Source organism: Mirounga angustirostris, unplaced genomic scaffold (assembly GCF_029215605.1).
Source record: "Mirounga angustirostris isolate CCGP_5_RB_7025 unplaced genomic scaffold, mMirAng1.0.hap1 SCAF_7, whole genome shotgun sequence".
NCBI lineage: Eukaryota > Metazoa > Chordata > Mammalia > Carnivora > Phocidae > Mirounga > Mirounga angustirostris.
In genome coordinates, this window is record NW_026991715.1 from 68,312,207 (window position 1) to 68,333,245 (window position 21,039).

At 37.4% G+C, this 21,039-nt stretch overlaps 1 protein-coding gene across 19 annotated transcripts in view; it reads right to left on the reverse strand.

Moving 5' to 3' along the window:
• Positions 1 to 4,018: 4,018 nt before the first annotated feature.
• Positions 4,019 to 21,039, reverse strand: part of MEF2C (myocyte enhancer factor 2C) — a 172,486-nt gene continuing 155,465 nt past the window's right edge. For 14 of the 19 annotated variants that reach the window (XM_045898130.2, XM_054512806.1, XM_045898147.2 and 11 more), the window contains 4 exons: positions 17,427 to 17,599; positions 14,868 to 14,997; positions 14,136 to 14,271; positions 4,019 to 8,730 (listed from right to left, as the gene is read on the reverse strand). In XM_045898130.2, the coding sequence (XP_045754086.1) occupies positions 8,409 to 8,730; positions 14,136 to 14,271; positions 14,868 to 14,997; positions 17,427 to 17,599 (761 nt within the window). In that variant the 3' untranslated portion in view covers positions 4,019 to 8,408. The remainder of the gene's footprint in view (positions 8,731 to 14,135; positions 14,272 to 14,867; positions 14,998 to 17,426; positions 17,600 to 21,039) is intronic. The other 5 variants (XM_045898236.3, XM_054512803.2, XM_054512792.2 and 2 more) reach the window with 1 other exon arrangement.

Sequence of the window (21,039 nt, forward strand, 5' to 3'; positions counted from 1 at the left end):
GCATTTCTGGTGGTAGAGTGTTGGGTCAAGGGCTTTCTTAATTACTTTCTTCTCAGTGTGGAGTTGCCCCACTGGTAGTTCATGTTTCTGCCTGCTCTTGTATGAGTCACCAGATTCAAAGGATGACCTGTCATCTCCATTTGGGCCAGAGTAGAAGTTGGCACCTGGGGCTGAGAATTTCAGGACTGGAGATTCTTCCTCGGTTCTGAGCTGGTCAAGACGGGTGTGATGGAGCTGGTGGTCTGATGAGGCTGCCGCTAAAAGAAGGACCTACTCTAGGGCCAGAAACTATGACTATTTCCGCTGTGATTTCCTAACTGTGATCTCTGCCTGGGAGAGGAGAGGTGAAGCGAATAGCTGTATTTTTGCTGATAGAGACATTTGCTCTCAGGAAGTAAGAACAGTGGGAATCTGAGGGAAACAACCCTAGGGAAGCCAGCTTGGCTTTCCTCTTTCATCACTGGATCCTGCTTCGAAGTTGATCTCTACGGGTATGTATAGGAAAGATGCCATAGGAATAGGCACACAAAATGGAAAAAGGACTTAATTCACAAAATGAAAACTCAGATACTCTGTGAGAATCATTTTCCTTTACCAGATTCCATAACTCTATTTAATTGAGACTCCCAAACATCTCTGAAATGAAAGGACCACATAGGAATTGGGCCTAGGGGCACAAAATGTAATTCTCTGGCTTTTGGTTAGGATGGTTCACGTCTGTGTTCTGCTCCCTTAGGTCTCGCCCAACCCATAAACATGCTCAGGTACCACCTGGCCTTTTCACAACCTTTGCCTTTATCTCTGACTCTGTTGGCCCCTTATGCCAGCTCTCTTCTTTTAATCACAAATATTGTGAAAGATGTGTTCACACTTTCACAACATCTGCTAGACAACCTCTCTCTCCCATACCATTTTATTGAAATGATTCTCAGATAACACCCAAGGCCAAAATCTCTTTCTCCATTTTCCTCCTTTGTGATCCCAATAAAACATTTGACATTGTTGATTTTTTTTTTTTTTTTTACCTTGAAACCTCTTTTTGCCCTGACAGCACACTTTGGTTTTCCTTCTGTCTGAATGACCCTTGACTTCTTCACAGGTCCCTTCTTCTCTGTAGCTCTCCCCTCTTCAACATTCCCTTCTAAGCCTATTTCTTCCCTCACCCTTGACCTTCCCCTTGACAAGTTCATTTCATGGTCATGGTGTTCACTATTACTCCTTTGTTAATAACATCCAAAGCTTTATCATCAGCATTAACTGGTATCCTGAGTTCAAGTCTACATTTACAACATTCTCATATTCTACTTGGATATATAAGTCAAGCCCAACATGCTGCAAAGTGACTTAGTTACCTTCCTCACATAGCAGTAAGCTCTTTCCATTTCCTATGTGGACATTACTATGATCCTAATCATTTAAGCTTAAAACTGAAAATTTTAACAATTCCATCATCACTCCTGCCATTAATCTCATCACGTGCTGAATTTTGACAGTTCCATCTCTTCTAAATCTTCCATTTAATTGCTTAAACCCTAGAGTTCTTTTTTTTTTAACATTTTTTTTATTCTTATATTAATCCCCATACATTCCATCATTAGTTTTAGATGAAGTGTTCCATGATTCATTGTTTGTGCACAACACCCAGTGCTCCATGCAGAATGTGCCCTCCTCAATACCCATCACCAGGCTAATCCATCCTCCCACCCCCCTCCCCTCTAGAACCCTCAGTTTGTTTTTCAGAGTCCATCGTCTCTCATGGTTCATCTACCCCTCCGATTTCCCCCCCTTCATTCTTCCCCTCCTGCTACCTTCTTCTTCTTCTTCTTTTTTTTTCTTAACATATATTGCATTATTTGTTTCATAAACCCTAGAGTTCTAAACTTGCAATTATATAATCAGATCCCAGCCAACTCTTCCAGTCTTGTCTCTTTCTGCTCCTCTGGCTGTTGGTTTGAAACCTTGGGAGCTTCCTGGGTGAAATCTGAAACTGGCTCCTGTATGTGGAGGTAAGGAGAGACTGAAGAAAGAGGCAGATCACTTCAGAATTGGTAGGTGGCAGGCTTAATAAGCAAGGGAATTTATATATGAGCCTGGTCTTTGGTGGCTACAAGATTAGTAAATTTCCACACCAGCCTGCCAGACTCTTAAATTTATTTAGGGGGCTTAACTGGGTTCAGTCATATATACCAACAATACATTGCTTTCTCAAGGTTGCTTCTTTGAAAATGGCTCTCCTTGTGGGAATGGTTAGGGTGTGGGGGTGGGGAGTGTACCTTCTACAGACAGGGGCAGGGGTGAGGAGGCTCCAGTTGTCTGGGTCCAGCTTGCAGTTCAGCTGTCAGTCATATCCTTTTGATGACCTTCTCCAACACCTACACATGGCTGTACTTTATCTAAACAGGATGGGCCACCATTCCTGTAAATTTTTCTCTTGTTTCCCCGTCTCTGTACCTTGACACCTATTATTTCCTCTTGTAGAATGTCCTCATCCAAGACTAGTCATAAGTTGTGGGGCTTAGTGTGAAATGAAAATGTCCCTCTTTCCTTTAAAGTTACTAAAATCAAAGCTTTCCACTTTTTTCTTTTTTTTTTTAATTTAAAAAAGATTTTATTTATTTATTTGACAGAGAGAGAGAGCGAGAGAGGGAACACAAGCAGGGGGAGTGGGAGAGGGAGAAGCAGGCTTCCCGCCAAGCAGGGAGCCCGATGCGGGGCTCAATCCCAGGACCCCGGGATCATGACCTGAGCCAAAGGCAGACGCTTAACCATAGAGACACCCAGGCACCCCCATGTCTATTTCCTCTGCTCACACACAGCCGGACTACACTTACAAAACAGACTCAAAGATGAAATTATCAAGATGGTGACAGTAGAGCATGAAACTAAGTGTGGGGCCACATGTGACTGCAGAGGTCACATGCCCACGAATCAGTCCTGCCCTCGTCCATCTGGGCCTTTCTCCATCCTACCCACCACCCTCCAAAGATAAGTCCAAGGCTGCCTCTGCTCCAAGGAAGTGCCCATGCTCTGCTCTGCTCCAAAGATCTCTGAAGTGGTTTCTTCCTAGTACTTTGCAGAAGTCTCCGAGAACAGTTTCTATTTCCTATTAGTCCTTTAATCTCCTATTAGTTTGTGAGTTTCTTAAAAGCAAGGGCTACATCTTCTCATCCCAGTATCCACCACATGAATTACACATAATAAATGCTTAATAAATGTTTGCTGACAATGAATAAAAAGAACAGACAGAAGAGCACTGCTATCTCGAAGCCACATGCAATGGTTCCCCAAGCTGCATTCTTTTTTCCATCAGAGCAGGAATCACCTTGTGCCCTAGCCCAAGATCTCCAGGTGGCTGACCAATGCCTTCTTGTTTTCCTTTTCAGTTTCTAAATTAGTCTTTATGTTGCTCCTTCTAAGGACATTCGCTTTGGAAATTATCATTAGATTTTGGTAATACATATATTTTTTAGTTTCTAAAAATGTATGAATTTACTATTTTTTTTCAAGTATTTAGATAAAAGCCTATGTGCTTTGGTTTGTTTTGGTTTTTGGGTTTTTTTCTTTTTTTTGGGTTTTGTTTTGTTAAAGAAACTATTTTAATGAAGAAAAAATAAATAAATCTGAAAATACTTTCCACACATTTTAGTTTAAAAAATAATTTAACTTACTGTATGATACTGCTTTTCAGAATGACTTTTGGACAATTCTCTGTGTTTAAGCAAGTTATCCAAGATCTTCATGGAACTACTTTGATAAAGAAGCTGAACCACTTGATAAGAATCTTGAACTGCTCACACTGGCTGAGTACATATATCACCCCCAAGAAAAGAGGTCCAATTTACACTTTTCTTCCCTCCCAAACACAAACATCCCCCTTTTGTAAAAGTATTTTGAGTTGGAAACTCAAAATGCTTACTTGCACTTGTGGGAGAAGCTGCTTTTAACAAACACTATTAAGTGGAAAAAATTTAAACAGCAAAACATTAATTAAAAAAATGCACCACAGACACTGCATCACTAAGAAAGCCAGTAACTTTACTGAATTGTCTGCAAAATACAAATTATACCTTATTTCCAGCAGGAGAAACTTTTGAAAATTCCCCACTTTTATTCACTACAGACAGCTGAATGAAGTCCCTTGAGATACACAGATGTGGTTTAACTTAGTTATAACATCTTGTCATCTAGTGGCGACAAAGTCCAGCTTATGCCGCTGTGAGCCTCTATTTGAATATTTGTTGCAAATGCTTGTATGCCCTCATTTACAAGCTATTTTAATTACTGTCATGTAATGGAAACAAGTCCCCAGAAAAAGAAAAAGAAGAAAAATGATACAGCAAACCATCTGAAGCAATCCAAGTCCTATGCCTACAGTGACCCGGGTCTGCGAGAGAACACTGGTACTGCATTCAGACCACAACAGAATCCATCACTTAGCTGACCTCTCTGAATTAAACTGAGGTATGAATCAATTTGAGGTATGACTAGGGAAGGCAAGATGCAATACCCGATTATGAAAAAAACCAAAATGGACAGATTGAATGTAGAAGATATGTGGCTTGGATTGCTCCACATCTTTGGTTAAAACATACTAAGAAAAGCCTTTAATTACATCTGTAGTCTGAGTCTGAAGCATTCTAACAGACATCAGTATTCCATCAATCTTCCAAAGATCTGTGGTGGCAGGAAATTGACGCCATCACAGCAGATGGCACAAATGGGAACAGATGAAGTATGCCATGCTTAGGCAACAGCCTTTACTGAGGGTTCAAGTGGCTGCTTCTTTAAAAAAGAATTTTTTTTTTTTTAAAGAAAGAAATTACAAAGCATTTACCCTCTGGAAAAACAAAAAAAAGCATAACGGGGGCAAAAAACGCCAGCTCTAAATTAAAAGATGGGTATGTAAGAAAAACAAATACATCGAAAGTGTGAGAGGGCAGACGTTCTTTAAAAAAAGTGTATTGGAATTCTTTTCTTTCTCACTTTTAGTCAACCTTAAAATGATCTGAGGATGATAGGTATTTTCATATTCATCATTACAAAATGCTTAATTCCACCTTTGGGAAAAAAATAAGCCATTTTACTAAAAAACACAATTTTAAAAAAGGTTGAAATAAACAGCCTTCCACTCACCAATGCATACAATATACAGGGTGTGCAGCCTCCCTATATTGCATCAGTGTTACCAGTATTTAAGCTTAATATTACCAAAAATCTTTTAAAATAGGATCAGCTATAACAATATTTGTAGCTGTGTAAAATGCTACTTAGGGTTCTTTTACTTGCAATGAAGAATGTTGCCTACAACGTTACTCTAGGGTGGGTTATGTAAAATCATACTCCCTCAGGGCTCTGCCCTAAACTCCTGAATACAAAGGATTTACTGCGATAAAAACCCAAAACCATACTAGCTTTGCAAATACAACAAATGGTAAATTACAGATAAGGTAGAAGGGTAAAGATAGACAGTGATTGTTTACAGAAAGTGACTCATCACAATCAAAATTGTGCTTTTTCTCATTAAATCATCTTAAAAAATTCTCAGATTATCCCTTCGCCTATCTTGCTACCACTTTATATGAATTCAGTAGTGGGAACAAGAGATGACTGGCATCCATTTTCAAGTGATTCTGTTCTTTTCATGTTCTTATAAAACTATTGTCAGAACTGCTATAAATAGCCAAGGCTTCTGCTGGTACTTTAGCTTACTTTATCTTCAGCATTATAAATTCACTTTTCCTTTGTTGCTGAGGCAAATTGCAGGTAAAAAATTAATATGGCTATTTTTTCATATTTTCACATAACGACCCTTTCCCACCCACTGGTAAATTTCTGCTGATATTGATAAAGTGTTTTGAAATGACAAAGAACATTTGTGACATGTTTGCATATTTTATACACATCAAGTTATAAGGATGGTTGTAAGGATGGGATCAAGTCTATGGTGAGGAAATGACTTTCTTAGATTTTCCCCTGTGTGAATAAGTGTGTGTGTGTGTGTGTGTGTGTTTGTTTTCAGGATGATTCTCTGTTTTTCCTCTGCATAAATGATTTTCTTTCATGTTCCATGGATACCTTAAGTAGTGGGATATATGGAAAGGTTGAAAGATTTTTTTTTGTTTTGTTTTTAGTATATAAAACGTTCGTACAAGGCAGGCTAGCATCCTATACGGATACAACCAAAGGTGCGATGTGGTCTAATTGTGGATTTCAGATCAAGTTAAGAAAATACAGCCTAGTTAGTAAGGTCTCTTGGCTTTTGCCACCCAGCGGCAGCCTTTTACAGTGAGAAACACATAGCAACTATGCAAGTGAAAGAAAAGGATGGATAAGAAATGTCCTAGATGTGCTATAGCAGTGTCGATCTTACTGTCTGGATCTTCGTTGCTGTGTATGTCAATGCACATGAGTGGAGATGAATCGACAGATCTTCACATTCCAAGAGAAGGAAAATCATTCCTAGATTGAAATCTCTTTTAAGCAATATATATCAACTTTTTTTTTTATGGCACTCACTTTTTAAAGGGTCTGAAAATTAATCCCTTATAGATGAATATTAGACAAGAGTCATCGTTATTTTTTGAAAAATTTAAAAAAAGGGACATAGAGAGATTCTTTAATGGGATTTCTTGAAATGGCTATTAAATCTCTTTATTGAAGAAAAAAATAGATGACATACATGCTTTATGCAGAAGTGACATTTGGGGGTCCTGACACACCGGGATTGTTCAACAGGCCTATATTGCTGACAAGATTGTTGAGGGTCAGTTAAAATAATTAAAAATGGATGACAAAGCAACTATCCCTTTACCTGCTTCCTTCTTGTCTAGCACCCAGGCTTTCACATTTTTCTTCTGTGGGAATTTATAACTTGTGCGTTGAGTAAACGCCATATCACTGGTTTCTAGGGCCATATTTGCAGGACTTGTGCCCCAACACAGCTTCTCTATTCTGGGCATGTTTCTAAAAAGTGTCTCAAATTCTAGGCTGAAAACCAACCAGATAATTTAGGATCCGGGCAAGTTAGGGTATGCACTTACTGAATTCCGAGATGCATGGTGAAATGGTGAGATCAGAAAGGGGCCCTGCATTTGATAATAATGCAAAAACAAAAACAAAAAATAGCATGAAAGAAACTCATTAGTATATACAATGGATGTCAGTTGACCCAATAGATTGCTAATGTATTAAAAACAATTTAGGGTGTTGCAATGTGATATGTTCTAATCCCACAGGTTATCCTTTGACAGCTGACCTTGAACTTATAAAATGTATGCAGAGTAAAAGAAAACCGAAAGAAAATAGTTACTCAAATGTGCAACTGCACAAATATACCCCCCTCCCGCTATTAAGATAACAAAACTTCTGCTATTACCATAATATTATATATATTAGAAAGCTATACACAAGCATGTTAATTTCACAGATTTTTTAAAAGATTCTTAATATTTTATATAATTAGAAATACACATTTCAAAAACAAAACTTCTACAAAGAGAAAACAGTTATCTTGGTTAGCAAAGCATGGAGTTCCTCATGGCTTAGGGTAGTGCTTTCTATACAAAAAGTCCTTTTTGGTTTTTTACAGGACTGTTTAAAATATTAGCGAAGCTATCAAGGGGGAAAAAAACACATTTTGGCTTAAGTAAACTACAAAAAGCCACAAATGCTTTGCAAACTCTGTCTTACCTTTTATATGAAAATAAGCAAAATGTAATGTACATATTTTTATATTTTTATTTAATAAGAGATGCAGACCCAGATTTATTTATTTATTTAATTAAATACGTTAGCCCTCAAACTCCACATTTTTTTTTTTTTAATAGGTATGGTCCTCTTTTAATGGTCGTTGATCCTTTTTAATGAGTGCCATACGCCAATGATATGCGTGCAGGTTTGTGAGCGCGTTCTCAGGATGTTAGGTGACCTGGTGTGTTCCTAACATTTACCAATGGCCACCCTTTGCCGGGTCTGTCCAAAACATCTATACATTTTTCTATATGTTGCATAACAGCTGCTCTCTCTTTCAGTAAAGATCTGCCGCTTTTGGCAAATGTTTCCTTTTGTCTATTTACATGTAAATAACGTTGAACCTGCAACATGACACTATCTATTGTAACATACATTTTGCAAAGGAGCACAACAGTGAAAAGAAGTTAGCCTTAAAATCTATTTTGTACAAGTGTTCTGTTGTACAACTCAAGTGCTAAGCTTATCTCAGCATTTCTGTTTATCTTTATACTGTATCACTGAGGCAATTTAAAAGTACTTTTACAAAACAGAGTACCTGACTTTTTTTTTTTTCCACACACAGCACATATAATGCATATCGACCCCCCTTCCCCATTAAGGTATAGCACACACACACACTGCAAGAAAAAAAAAAAAACTATTAAGTAATAATCTGATCATGTTGCCCATCCTTCAGAGAGTCGCATGCGCTTGACTGAGGGACTTTCCCTTTCGTCCGGCGAAGGTCTGGTGAGTCCAATGGGGGAGTGGAATTCATTCCGGTGATCCTCTCGGTCGCTCCCGTCGTACGAACTGCTACAGCTGCTCAAGCTGTCAACAGGAGATCTCCCCGCCTCGTGGCGCGTGTGTTGTGGGTATCTCGAAGGGGTGGTGGTACGGTCTCTAGGAGGAGAAACAGGTTCTGACTTGATGTTGAGGCTTTGAGTAGAAGGCAGGGAGAGATTTGAACTCTGAGATAAATGAGTGCTAGTGCAAGCTCTGTAGGAGGAAAGGAAACCCAGTTACAGATGGAGGAGGCCTGGAGCCCCCAGGAACTCACAATTACATCAAACATCAGCTTCAAGACTCGCACAGACACCGGAGCATGCCCAGAGGGAGGAGAGCGTGCCTGGAAGCACTCGGGGGCAGCGCCTTCTCAGAGCCATTGAGGATGCCTGGGAGTAATTACAGTATTTAACAGGGCCAGGCCTCGGGAATCATACCTCTAGTCTGTGACAGGCTCCCTACACCTACAGGTTACTGGCTCAGAGAGGCTTAACATGACATGCTGGAAAACGCATTTTCTGTGTCTATGGAATTTCTCCCTAGACTAGTTCCAAAATATAACTTAAGATTTAAGATATAACATTTAGCTTTTGAATGAGACGTCTCCGATTTACTAATGCATGTGTGTGGAAATTATTGTCAAAACTTGTGACGGATATAAAATGCGTCCCTCCACAAAATAAGCACGTACACATGAAGTTGTACGGTCTTCAGAGAGAGTGAAGAGAGTTCAAATTTCAAATGAATAAATCCCTAAAATGCTACATTTAACTGTATCTGGTGAAAAGCTTGGAGGGGGGAAAGATGGGGAAGGAGGTTGAAAATGATCTGCAGAAAAGTTTAGTGTTGGCTTTAAAAACACTTAGACTTCCTACCCCACTAACACTGGTCAGTCGCTGGACTTTCTTCATCCTTTCTCAGTTACATGGGATGCAAGTAGTGTCTATTTTCCACAAGTACCTCAGCTTCATCACTGCCAGTCTCTCCCTGCTGGGGTACGTAGTAGGATATCACTCAGCCTCTAGTTATAATTGGCATGAGTTGAGGAATCTGGATTTGTCTAAGGAAAGGCTGTTGTAAAGAAGGATCTAGTGTGATTTTATTGCGTTTGTAAGCCTTAATCCTCATTTATTCCAGGAGAGTGTAACTTTCCCTTCTTCCACAATGTGGAAGAATTTAGATACTTGAAACTCTGGAGGGAAAAGCATTAAGCCCTTAGGTGTCGATTGGCAATCGCAATGACTTTGATCAGGATAAACTGGAGGGACACTGCTGACATCAGTTTTAACATGCTCGTACTGCTCTTGCATTCTGATGGCATTGACATCGTGGCTAGAGTCAGCACTACTTGCCCACATTGTCAAGAAAGTACAGATATCTCTCCTAGTGAGCAGTCACAGTGAAGAATAATCCATACAGATACACCCGTTCTAGACAAAGGAAAGTGAGCCCACCTACTCATGGACGTGATTATGTTACTTCCAAATGGAGAGAATTAGGTGACATTAAAAAGTCATTACGAGCAGTGAGAAAAAAAAAAAAAAAAATATATATATATATATATTCAGAGGAAAAAGTGGAATAATTTGGGGCTGGCTTTTTGGGAGATGCAATTCAGGCTCAAGATGTATAGAGATATAAAATTAGTCAAAATGAGTTTATCTTTGAGTGATGTTTTATACAAAGGCACCACCTACTGGCAAAGAATTACTTTCCTTCTCTTATTAATAGATGAGCTAATGTGTAAAATGACCTAAAGGAGAGTTATTTTTTTCCCTAATAATTAGCCTTTCTTTCTCTGGCTTTTATGTTATAGAATCAAAACAGTCTTAGTCTTTATATCGAGTTACCACATTGAGTGCATATGATTTCCAATCACCTGTTTATACTTGTCATTATTTATTTGTAGTTTTTCTTTTACAGTCTATATTACTTTACTAATTTTCTAAGAGTTTAATTAAGTAATCTTTAAATCAAGAAGATATTAAGACGGGGTGGGGGGAAACACCTGTATTTCAAAAGGACCCATAATAGTGGGCTATTTTATCTTGGTTCAAAGTTACTTAATGATTCATTTTGATGTCAGAGGAAATAATCTTTTGATTTCTGGAAGAAAGAATTTTCCTGGCTCTGGATGAGAAAGACTATTTCACTAAAATTTAATTAAATGCTTCTACTATGAATCACACAACTCTTTAATAATGAACGTCAATTAGCAGTCTGAAAACAAAGTGGCATATCAATAAATACTTTTGACTGCCCTTTGACATTTTGATTGCTTCTTCACAGGCAGGGAGACATGGACAATTAGACAAAAAGTTTGGTGAGTTGGACTAGTATAAGCAGTTAATCTGGATCAATTAAGCAAAAAACAGTATAATCAAAATGCTGTTTCTTTTAGAAGCTGCATTATCTACTTATTTACTGTATCTACAATTGTGAACTGGCTTGTATGGGTTTTGTTACATCTCTTCCCCATAAGAGATATAACACTTCTTGTTTATCCCTTCCTATAAACAAACAGGCTAGTTCCTAAGTTTACTTTTTGGTGGCATTTCATTTGACACTGAAAGCACATATGAAGCATTTTGAGTAGTTCTGGGGACACTAAATCCACAGTAATGAAATGTACGTGATGACTGAGATTCACCTTCATTATACTGTGGCAGAGGATTCCAAATAGAATGAAATGTAATTGGCTAGTCTCTTGTTATCAAACTATTATCTTGAAAAGGAAAAGCATTAAAAATCACTTAGCTGTATACATGCTAGATTCATATACAAGCATGTTGGTCTGCTTGTTCTTGAGAACAAAATTTTTATAGACACAGATAATTGTGAAATATTCCATGTTTGTGGGTGAGAAAGAGGTGGGTGGGGAGACAGAAGCCAGATATGCAAGTTGCCCATATCAAATCCTGCTGTAAGTTTTCATGTGCTACAGATGCCTTCCAACTGGGAAAACACCTACCCTTCCCCATAATTGCTCCGAAATGAAACATGACTGGATAGTTTTATTCAAATTTCTTACTGCCTCTGCCTGGAAATTACACTATCAAACTATATTTAACTTAACCTTTTAAAAGTTGTCTTTAAACACCCACATCAACAAAGATGGTGTATAGAAATGCTTCCAGAAAACAGGCTGCCCTTTTTTTAAGGTGATATGAGAAAAAAGCTTAAAAATTTGAGGGTCATTTTCTCAAATATTCCTATTCAAATGATTGTCGCTAACCTCAATGGCAAGTTCCTTCTGCCAGTCATCCCTGCTTCCTGCATCAAATCAATGTATGCCATTTATCTGACTTGGTTAGATAAAACCAAATACTAGATAGAGTTAAAACTGCAGCTTCAAAGAATTAAAGGTATTTCCATTCACAAAACACGAAGAGCTCTTTTATACTCTTAATTTTGGGTAAGAAATGTGGTGACCATCTTGGGCTGCTGGGAATATCTGCTTTGGAGGAGCTGAAATATATTTTACTCTACTCTGAACACTGTATCTATATAAAGGAATGTGAACCCACCACACAAGAACATGAGGATACTGTAGCCTAAAAAAATACTGATCTTTTGAATTAATTCACACTGTAAGGAATAATAATAAAAATAAATATAATTTATTTTATTTTACATAAATATCACAACTTGGGATTAAAAAAATAGTTTAACATTTAATTGTGTGAACATGGGCTAGTCCATCTGAGGGAACCTCCTTTTGAAAAAGCTACCGTGTTTGTGTGTGTGTGTGAGAGAGAGAGAGAGAGGAAGGAAGGAAGGAAGGCAGGCTGGCCAGAATTGGAAGGACTGGAAGGGGTATCCTATCTATTTGAGGGATAAAGGAAGTGATTAAGTGCAATGAAAACTCACAGACTAAGTTCAGAGTCAAATCATGCACCATGAGAACCGTTGTTGAAAGAAACCAGAACTAAACAAAATGCTTCATCCTTGGCTGTTGTAATTTGGTTCCTCTCTAGGCCAGTTCTCTCCTTTCTCATTTACTGAAGTCTTTATTAAGGGCAGCAGAGAATTAGATTCTTCCCATGTAATAGAAGGGACTTTTAAGATTACAGTATAGTGTTACTAAAGACAAAAGAAAGCCACATTCAGAGAAAATAATACGGCTTTTGACATTGATAATTTCTAAGGAAATCTGTCCTCTAATGGATGAATTTTGTGAAAAATGAGAAGTGAACAGCTGCCTTTATCTTTGCCAAGAAGCCCATACAGTGGATTCACTGCTTAGCCAGAGCAGTGCAATGCTGCACGTATGTATTTCAAGATTGCCTGGATGGTATCGTGTACTTAGTGATAATTACCTTAAAAAGTTATTGCAATACATGTCTACTTGCACAGTTAACAATTCTGAGAAAATTTAAATGTTCTAAAAGGAGAAACTCTGTTGATCAATATTTAATAGAGCTTCAAAGCTAACAATCTTTTAAGAAAGCACAGCAACAATGTCATGTGAATTTATTTTGTTGCTTACATGAAAGGTTAGATTTTCAACAATAATGATTAGTGAGCAGGATGCACATAAGCAAACAGTGAATGGAGGAAGACTCCATTACTAGAGCACTAATCTATGTGAAATCAATTCCACAAGAAAGCTAGGAGGGCAGGGAAGGTAAGAGATGAAGTTGTGGTATCAGGCAGTGATTTTTATTCTAATCAGTGTTTTATTCTCATTATCTCTTTAGAAACAGAAGTATAGAGCTAGCTAACTATTCTAACCAAATGACTCAGCAGAAAAGTAAAAGCGAGGTGGACATATAGAATGTTTCTAAAATATAAACTCTTATCTTTCAATATTTTATAACTTCCTAGTATTTTCTTCTGAAGATTAATTGCAGTTATGGAGTTATTAGTTAAACCTAAAGTCAGATCTTTGATTCACGTTTTAAGCTTAAAAAAAACTATCTGTTTTACAAGTAGTGTGAATTATGAATTCAGGGCTTTTTAAAGGTTTGAACATTTCCATAGATAAATGACAGGAGTCATTTCTATGATAAAGACATTTCTCAAAATTGCCACAAGGGGGCAGAAATACACATTCTGATTTCAGAAAACAACAGAAATTATTTTTATACCCAAATTTAGGTAATTAGTGTATGTACATATACACATATATTTATATTTGTACAATATCTATAAATATATAACCATATGATGAGTACATTATAAATATATGAAATCAATAGAATAGGAGATCCTGTAAGTACTAGGTTAAGGTTACCATGAATTATATGGTGTAAGCTGAATGATAAGGATTCACAAATATCTCAAAATTTAAAGAACTTGTAAGTGTCTTCTTATGTCCCACGTGAAAAGTTAACTAAATGAAAGTTTTTCATTGATCGAAGTGGGAACCAATATAGCCTAAAACAATAGGGAAATAATTTATCTCATTATCACAGAGCTCCCCTCCTCTCAAAAAATAAGGAAAGTAATATTTAACCGACTTGAAAAGATACTGATCTGAATAATTACTTTCACATTCTGATAAAGTAGAATTTTACATCCTTTAATGGGACACTAGAGCACAGTATTTAGAGACTCTTTTTGTCATCCAAAAATGCATTCTCAAAGTGTTTTATAAAAGAAATAATATTGCTTACCCCAGCTGACTGAGGGCCGATGGCGGCATGTTATGTAGGTGTTGCTGTTGCCAGCCAGTTACTGACCCAAGATGAAGAGCGCTGGCGGTGTTAAACCCAGACAGAGATGACAGGTCTGCACTACTCAGAGAGTACTCTAGATCAATAAATAAAACAATAAGGGAAAACACTTAATTTGAAAATTATCGAATGGTAAATACACATTTCCAATTTAAAAATATTCTGTTAGTATCACTTAATGATTATTATAAATTCTCTTATTCTGGGGGGAGGAGATAAAGCATCAGGAGCAATTTTAATTTAAAAGAGATGTATCCTATGCCAAAAAATAAGTATTCCATGAAAGCTTTGAAGTAGTACAGCTTGCAATTTTAGTTTATTAGAACTACAGTCTGGCATTACAGTGTATACGTATTTGATGATCTAGAAATGTTTTTTAAACAATCCTGAGAAAGTGAGCTTTCTATTACATCAAAGGAATAATGGCTCCTTTTCCTTGAAATTGGCCTTTTATACTGAATTCAGGTTGGGTTAATAAAACTTTCAGTCACTTATGAAAGAAAAATATGGATATTCACTTTGTCTTAGTAACACATAGGTAACGGTATAGTCTCTGGACACCACAGGTATTAAAGGAAGTTTCCTAATAGACTAAAATGTAATACCTTTTTTTATCTTGCTTTTTAATAAAAAGTATTTAATGTACTATTTGAACATGGCAAAGCTACTCACCGGTACCATATGTTGTTGAAATGGCTGATGGATATCCTCCCATCCCCTGTCCTGGTAAAGTAGGAGTTGCTACGGAAACCACTGGGGTAGCCAATGACTGAGCAGACTGGGAGTTATTTATCCTTTGATTCTTTTAAAGTAAATAAAGACATTATTGAAAAAAAATTTTAAAGTTAAAAATATTAGATTTCAGTATTAGTTTTGCATATAAAGAAATAACTTGGTACAAATCTCATGAAATTAATCATTTAACATGTGTCTCTATGAACTCTGCCAACCCTATCATTTACAATCCTTCAAGAGACCAGTTGTTGCCATAGTAACCCATTACATCAGTATCTCCTAGGCAACTGAACTAGTAACAAGTACCATAAGCTTTATTATGGGTAAAAACAGACTATGTTGAAAACTGATGAAATATGTATACTGTACTCCATTGTTTCAGTTTTTATTCAAATGCAAATTAAAAAAAAATTAAAATCAACCATGGTGGTTTTTATGCTCAGTTCTATATACAGCAGAGCAGATGGGCAGAATTTCATGCTACACTCTGACCAGCAGGTGGTGCTCTGACCACTTTTTTCAGATTCTTCTAAACTTCCCTCAGAACTAGATGGCAAAGCAGCTAACATGTATATTTAACTCCTTACAGCAAGAAGATTAAAGATTCACATAAAGATCATGAGACTTTTAATTCTTAGAAAAATAAGTATCTTAGTGGTTTAAATAACTAAGGAAATTATTTTTGTTAGAATTTTACTATAAATTAAGTCCTAAAATAAATTGAAAACATGGTCTTCACTTTACAAAGGCTGAGACAGAAAAATAAATAACCTGACATTCTTTTCACCTATGTGTGATACTTGAAATTAATGGCATTTAAATATGATTCATTTGGACACACTATGGTAACTTCTGAAATCCTCCCATTTTCTTAGAGCCACTCCACCTAAAAGTCACCTTGGGTTTCTCCTTGCATGTGCCATTTAAGGAAGTACTCTTACTACTTACCAAAAGCAGGTCGACATCCTCAGACTGAGAGCATGGGGAAGGAGTTTTATTAATTAGTGTCTGTAAATATTTATAATTGGGCAAAATCTTTTCAACAAAAGGCAAAGCATCTTCTGATAGACACAACAGTTTAAACAATTTTAAAACCCAGACTCTACAGATAACTCCTTACAAAGACATTCTTTGTTTCCCTTAATGAGCTGTTTGTCTCCAGACAATCTATCCAGTTTTCTGCACAGGTCAGTGTCTCAACCTTCATTATTTCAGCACCATGTTTTTGGAAAAAAAAAAAAAAAGATTGTACTTTGAAACCCCACTTGCTGGAGGAGGGGGAGCGCTGCACCTGGCTGCTGGTGAGAGGCTCTACAACCACTCAGAGGATCCCTGGGAGAGCATCAGTTTTAAGGAACTTGGAATAAATCTGCTGATAGAGACAGCCTGCCATGCATGGCCCACACCACTTGGCTATGGCCCTGTGGGAGGTTTTATTTATTAGACCCAGTCTTTTCTGAAGGGAACGTTGCATATTATGTGATTTTTTTTTTTTGGTTGATATTCAAAATTAATCTGTACTGTGCCATAATAAACTAATCAGCTTGCAGGACTGTTTTACCCTGAAGCTTGCCACAGAGCACAGAAAGAAAAAAAAGAAATGTGTTTGCAGAATGATCTAAATTTGTCTACTGAATCTTGGTTTTAAATGTTCTCGCTCTTAAGCAAAGCTAATTTGGAGAACATTGATGTAAGTCTCTTTGTTGTTGAATTTGGTCCCATAGTTATTATCTTCATCTTAGCCTGTAGACCCAGGAGAAAGAAAAATGATAGAGTCCAGGGATATTATTTATACTTCTTAATTAATTATTTATTTTTTCTTACAGTGCCAACTTTTTTTTTTTTGGTGTAAAATATAACCTTTGTTCTCAGAATGCCTAGGATTTTAAAACAATTTGCTTTTGAGAGGTAGTTATTTGCATGAAGCACATATATGGAAAGATGAATTGAGGCAATGCACAGGCATGCGATATATTAATCATTGCAGTACACCTAAGAAAAGAGTGGTCAATTAACAGGAGAACGTTCATTTAGAAATCATGGAAAAGATTTTTCGTTGTCAGCACCTTGAGGACATAGTAGTTCAATATTATAAAAATCTGTTAAGAAATTCCCTATTCTGTGAGTTTGATTCTACCATTGGTCAAACTGTATGTACCATAAGCAGAGTAATAAGTAATGATTTTTTTCTAATTATAAATTGGAGACTTTAAAAAAAGGAAATGCTTTTTTTGCCCCAGAACACCAGTTTTATAGGGGAGTTTACTGGATGTTGTTGGGTTTTTTTTTTGTTTGTTTGTTTGTTTTACATGGAAAAGGGAAATGTGAACCAGTTACCAGAAATAATGGCTAAATACAAATGGGGCTCCAGCAATAGCATTGATAAGTTAATTTTCTGGGAGCACCTAAGTAATTCAAAATGTTAGAAAGATACAAAAACAGCAAAACATATACAAAACATTATCAACATTTATTTAAAATGTAGTTTCACATTACCACTGATGGCATCGTATTCTTGCTGCCTGGTGGAATAAGAACTCGGAGATCTGGTTTACGGTTATTCATCCCTAAATTCATGGGGGGAGGAGATTTTGCTTGCATATTCTTGTTCAAGTTACCAGGTGAGACCAGCAGACCTGGTGAGTTTCGGGGATTGCCATATCCGTTCCCTGTTAACACAAAACAATGAAAGCATTCAGGAATAAATCTAGACTCAAGTATGTTTCTAGAGAATACACTATAAGAGATTAAAAATAAAAGCTTAACTGGGTAAGACATACAACAAAGTCTGTAGGATGACTAACAGCCTCCATGTGAAGAGTAACCCGGTCGGTAAGTTTTTAAATAGTCTCTGAAGGAAGACGAAAAATGTTTTAATGAGAAGAGCTAATATATACCACCTTGCTCAGAAGTCAACATACACTTTTTTTCTATGAAAAAAATTCAGGAAGAAAGACCGTTGTTCAGGGTCTAAGAAAGGCACAGAATCGGTCCTGTACTTTAATTGACTAGCTTGGCAGAGGTCTGGCTGGCATGACTCACTCTTTCAGTTCACTGGTTTGGGTTTTCTTTTGTGTGTCTGTGTGTCCTCAAGTGAAGAAAGGGCATACCAGTAAGACTATAATTTCTAGGACATGCAGGAGGAGTATCCTCTTGCACAGTTTGCTGTTGAGTTCCCCTTTCCTTGGAGTGATTTCTCCGTATGGTTTTCTTATGTCTGGTTTGCCCTCCTCCCAAGTTCCGTGTATGACCCTGAAGCCTTGCTCTCCTGCTCACACAGAATTTCAGAAAGCAGGACTCGTTCTTAGGAGCTGAACTGAAGGCATGATGCCTCCACGGACATACTGATTCACCAAGGCACAAGAATAGTCATCTAATGTGGACACTGAAAGGGTTTCCGTGGATATCTGATGTTCAACCCCCTACTTACAGAACCTGATATCTGAAGGATGCCATTTCTCATAATTCAAAATACACTGCTCCATGACAGGAAGAGCTACGGAGGGAGTTGATGCAACCTTAGCTGAGGCAGAACGTCACCTGCTGGCTTTTTCCACTGCCTCTCATTGGAGAGGAATAGAGACCCACTACCCAATTTGACAATCCTTGCTGGAAAACTAGACAGTTGTTTTCTGAAGCTCTCTAAAGGAGACAGTCAAACCTCACTGTTACGGTCGGTCATCATTATCATTATCCTAAAACACAAGTGTCTATTACCCTAGGATGAATGATACTGTGTGCTACCCTGTGGGGAGGCAAGGATGTGGCCCCAGTCCTCAAAGGCCCTGCAATTCCTTTGTGGTAATCCGATACGCACATGTGTGAAATGTCCAAACCGGGACAAGGCAGCCTAGGGAGAGGTGCCCACAGAGAGATGCCACCCAGATTGTTATTGAGTTCCTAGGAGGGAAGAGATTATCCAATTAAGATTCATGTAAGAGGCAGGAATTGATGTGGGCCTTGAAAAAAGAGAAGAGATAGTAAGAAACGCTGGGCTTGTGACTGGCCTCGGGGAAAGGGCTGAGATAGGAATTGAGAGAGCACGGTCAGGGACACTGTGAGCAAACTGGCTAGAAGGGAACTCATGAAAAGAAAGGAGTGTCGAAGACCTCGGAAGGACATGGAAATCTTGACTTCCAGGCTGACACATCTTGAATTTAAATGGTGGAAATGCAGATCCATGAGGATCACAGAGCAGAGGCAGAACACAGGCCTCTAAGTGGACAGAGAGATATCCTGGCATTGGGATATCCTCTAATTTGGAAGGTCTGGGAGGATGAAGCAGTCTGGAAACTATGATGATGGCCTGAGTTAGAGACAAGGAGGGAGTGGGAAGGCCGAGCACAGGTATATTTCAGGAAATATTTATGGAAACATCTTTTGAATTAAAATACATTTGAGGCAAACTGTGTGGAGCACATTTGTTCTTCATATCCCATTCATTTACCTGTCTCATTTTCTGCATGAATAAACAGGCTGAATATATAACAAATAACTACAAGATTAAATCTGTCAATTGGGTCATCCGTAAAATTCTCCAAGTTACTGGGGGAAAAATAAAAATAAACGAATCACCACCCCCACCCCCGACCAAAACATGTGTCAAGGACACAGTAGTTTCTTAGGAAATGTTGGTTGAATTTGAATATAAATTACTCTTCTATAATAAAACTTCATTGAAAGTAGCTAAATTCTCTACAGCTGGCTAAATATGTCAAAAGCCAAAATTTTCTTTTCCAGTTAATTTGGACAGTTTTTGGTGGCAAAAGTTATTATATGAAACAAATACATTTACCTAGTATCATTAGGAGATATACAAAGAATATGTTTACTTACAAAAATGCTTGATAAAATAGAGTTTATATTTAATGTGTCTTAACTGAATCATTCTTGTGAATATGTTAAAGGCTCTAGTTTTAATTAATAGATTCTCCTGGATAAAAAGAGACTGAGAAAACCAAGACAAAATTTGCCCTATACTTTTCTGTCAGCTGAAGTTCAGTCTGATATACTCAATACATATGTCACTTATCTCTTAAGCCTGCGTGAGATCTGGTTTAAATAAACAATTAAATGGAAAATTAGGTGGGTAATTTCCAAAGAAGGGGGGAAAAAGTCAGTTAAGCAGTGCAATGAAGCTTGAATAGATCAGAAGAAACTAAAACCCTGGCTTGGTAGATGCCAATACTGGTTTGCATGGAGGAGTTTTTTGCTAAAAGGAAGTAAAACCGCTTTGTAAAATGTGTTGTCCTGTGATATGACAAGCACTGGGCCAGTGTGTGAAAATGGAAATGCTTCACGGATGCTCGGAGAAAAGTGTTTTTTTGAAAATTAAAAAAAATTTTTTCTACAGTAAACTCAGAAATTCCAACAAAAGCCTACATCTTTCTGCCCACATTTGATGATTTAGGGCAGCAGGAAAAAAAAAAAAACCAGTAAACATACATTATAGTTTTTCATCCAATAAATGCCTCAAAACTAAAAAAAAAAAATGGATTTGAAAAGCATTCTATTTTTCTCTTGGAATATTTCCTGTTATTTGGAAATTATGCCATTTTAGAAGATTAGTCACATATTTTAAGGTGTTTACATACTGAATATAAAATATTTTGAACCACGATGACACTTCTTAAATTCATATTTTTAGAGCATAAGGTTATTTTTAAGAACAAATAAATTCTGCCTTTTACCGGTGAATTTCTGCTGTTTTTAGCATATTGTGCCAGCTAGCATTTTGGAGCTGTATAATAACCATTTCTGTTTCCAGCCACCAAGTTGTTATTCTTTTGGCATAATATAGATTCAGGAATGCAAGACTGTGGATCCTAAACCAGCGATATAGAAACCTATCATTTGAAAATCAATGATGAATACATGCGTGTGGTTTACTGCTAAGAAGAGCCTGCATTTAAACTGGCTTGGAAACCACGGGCCTCCTCCTCACTCCGAACGCTGTGGCCTGCTCGAGGCTGTTGTCCTACCTTAAGATAAATTCACCAAAGAGAATGGTCTCATTCAAAGTCAGGGGTCAGGGAAGTGGGAAACGCTACCTCTCAATAACCTTCTAATATACATATTCAACCTTCCTTCTTCATGCTGTGTTTTGAAG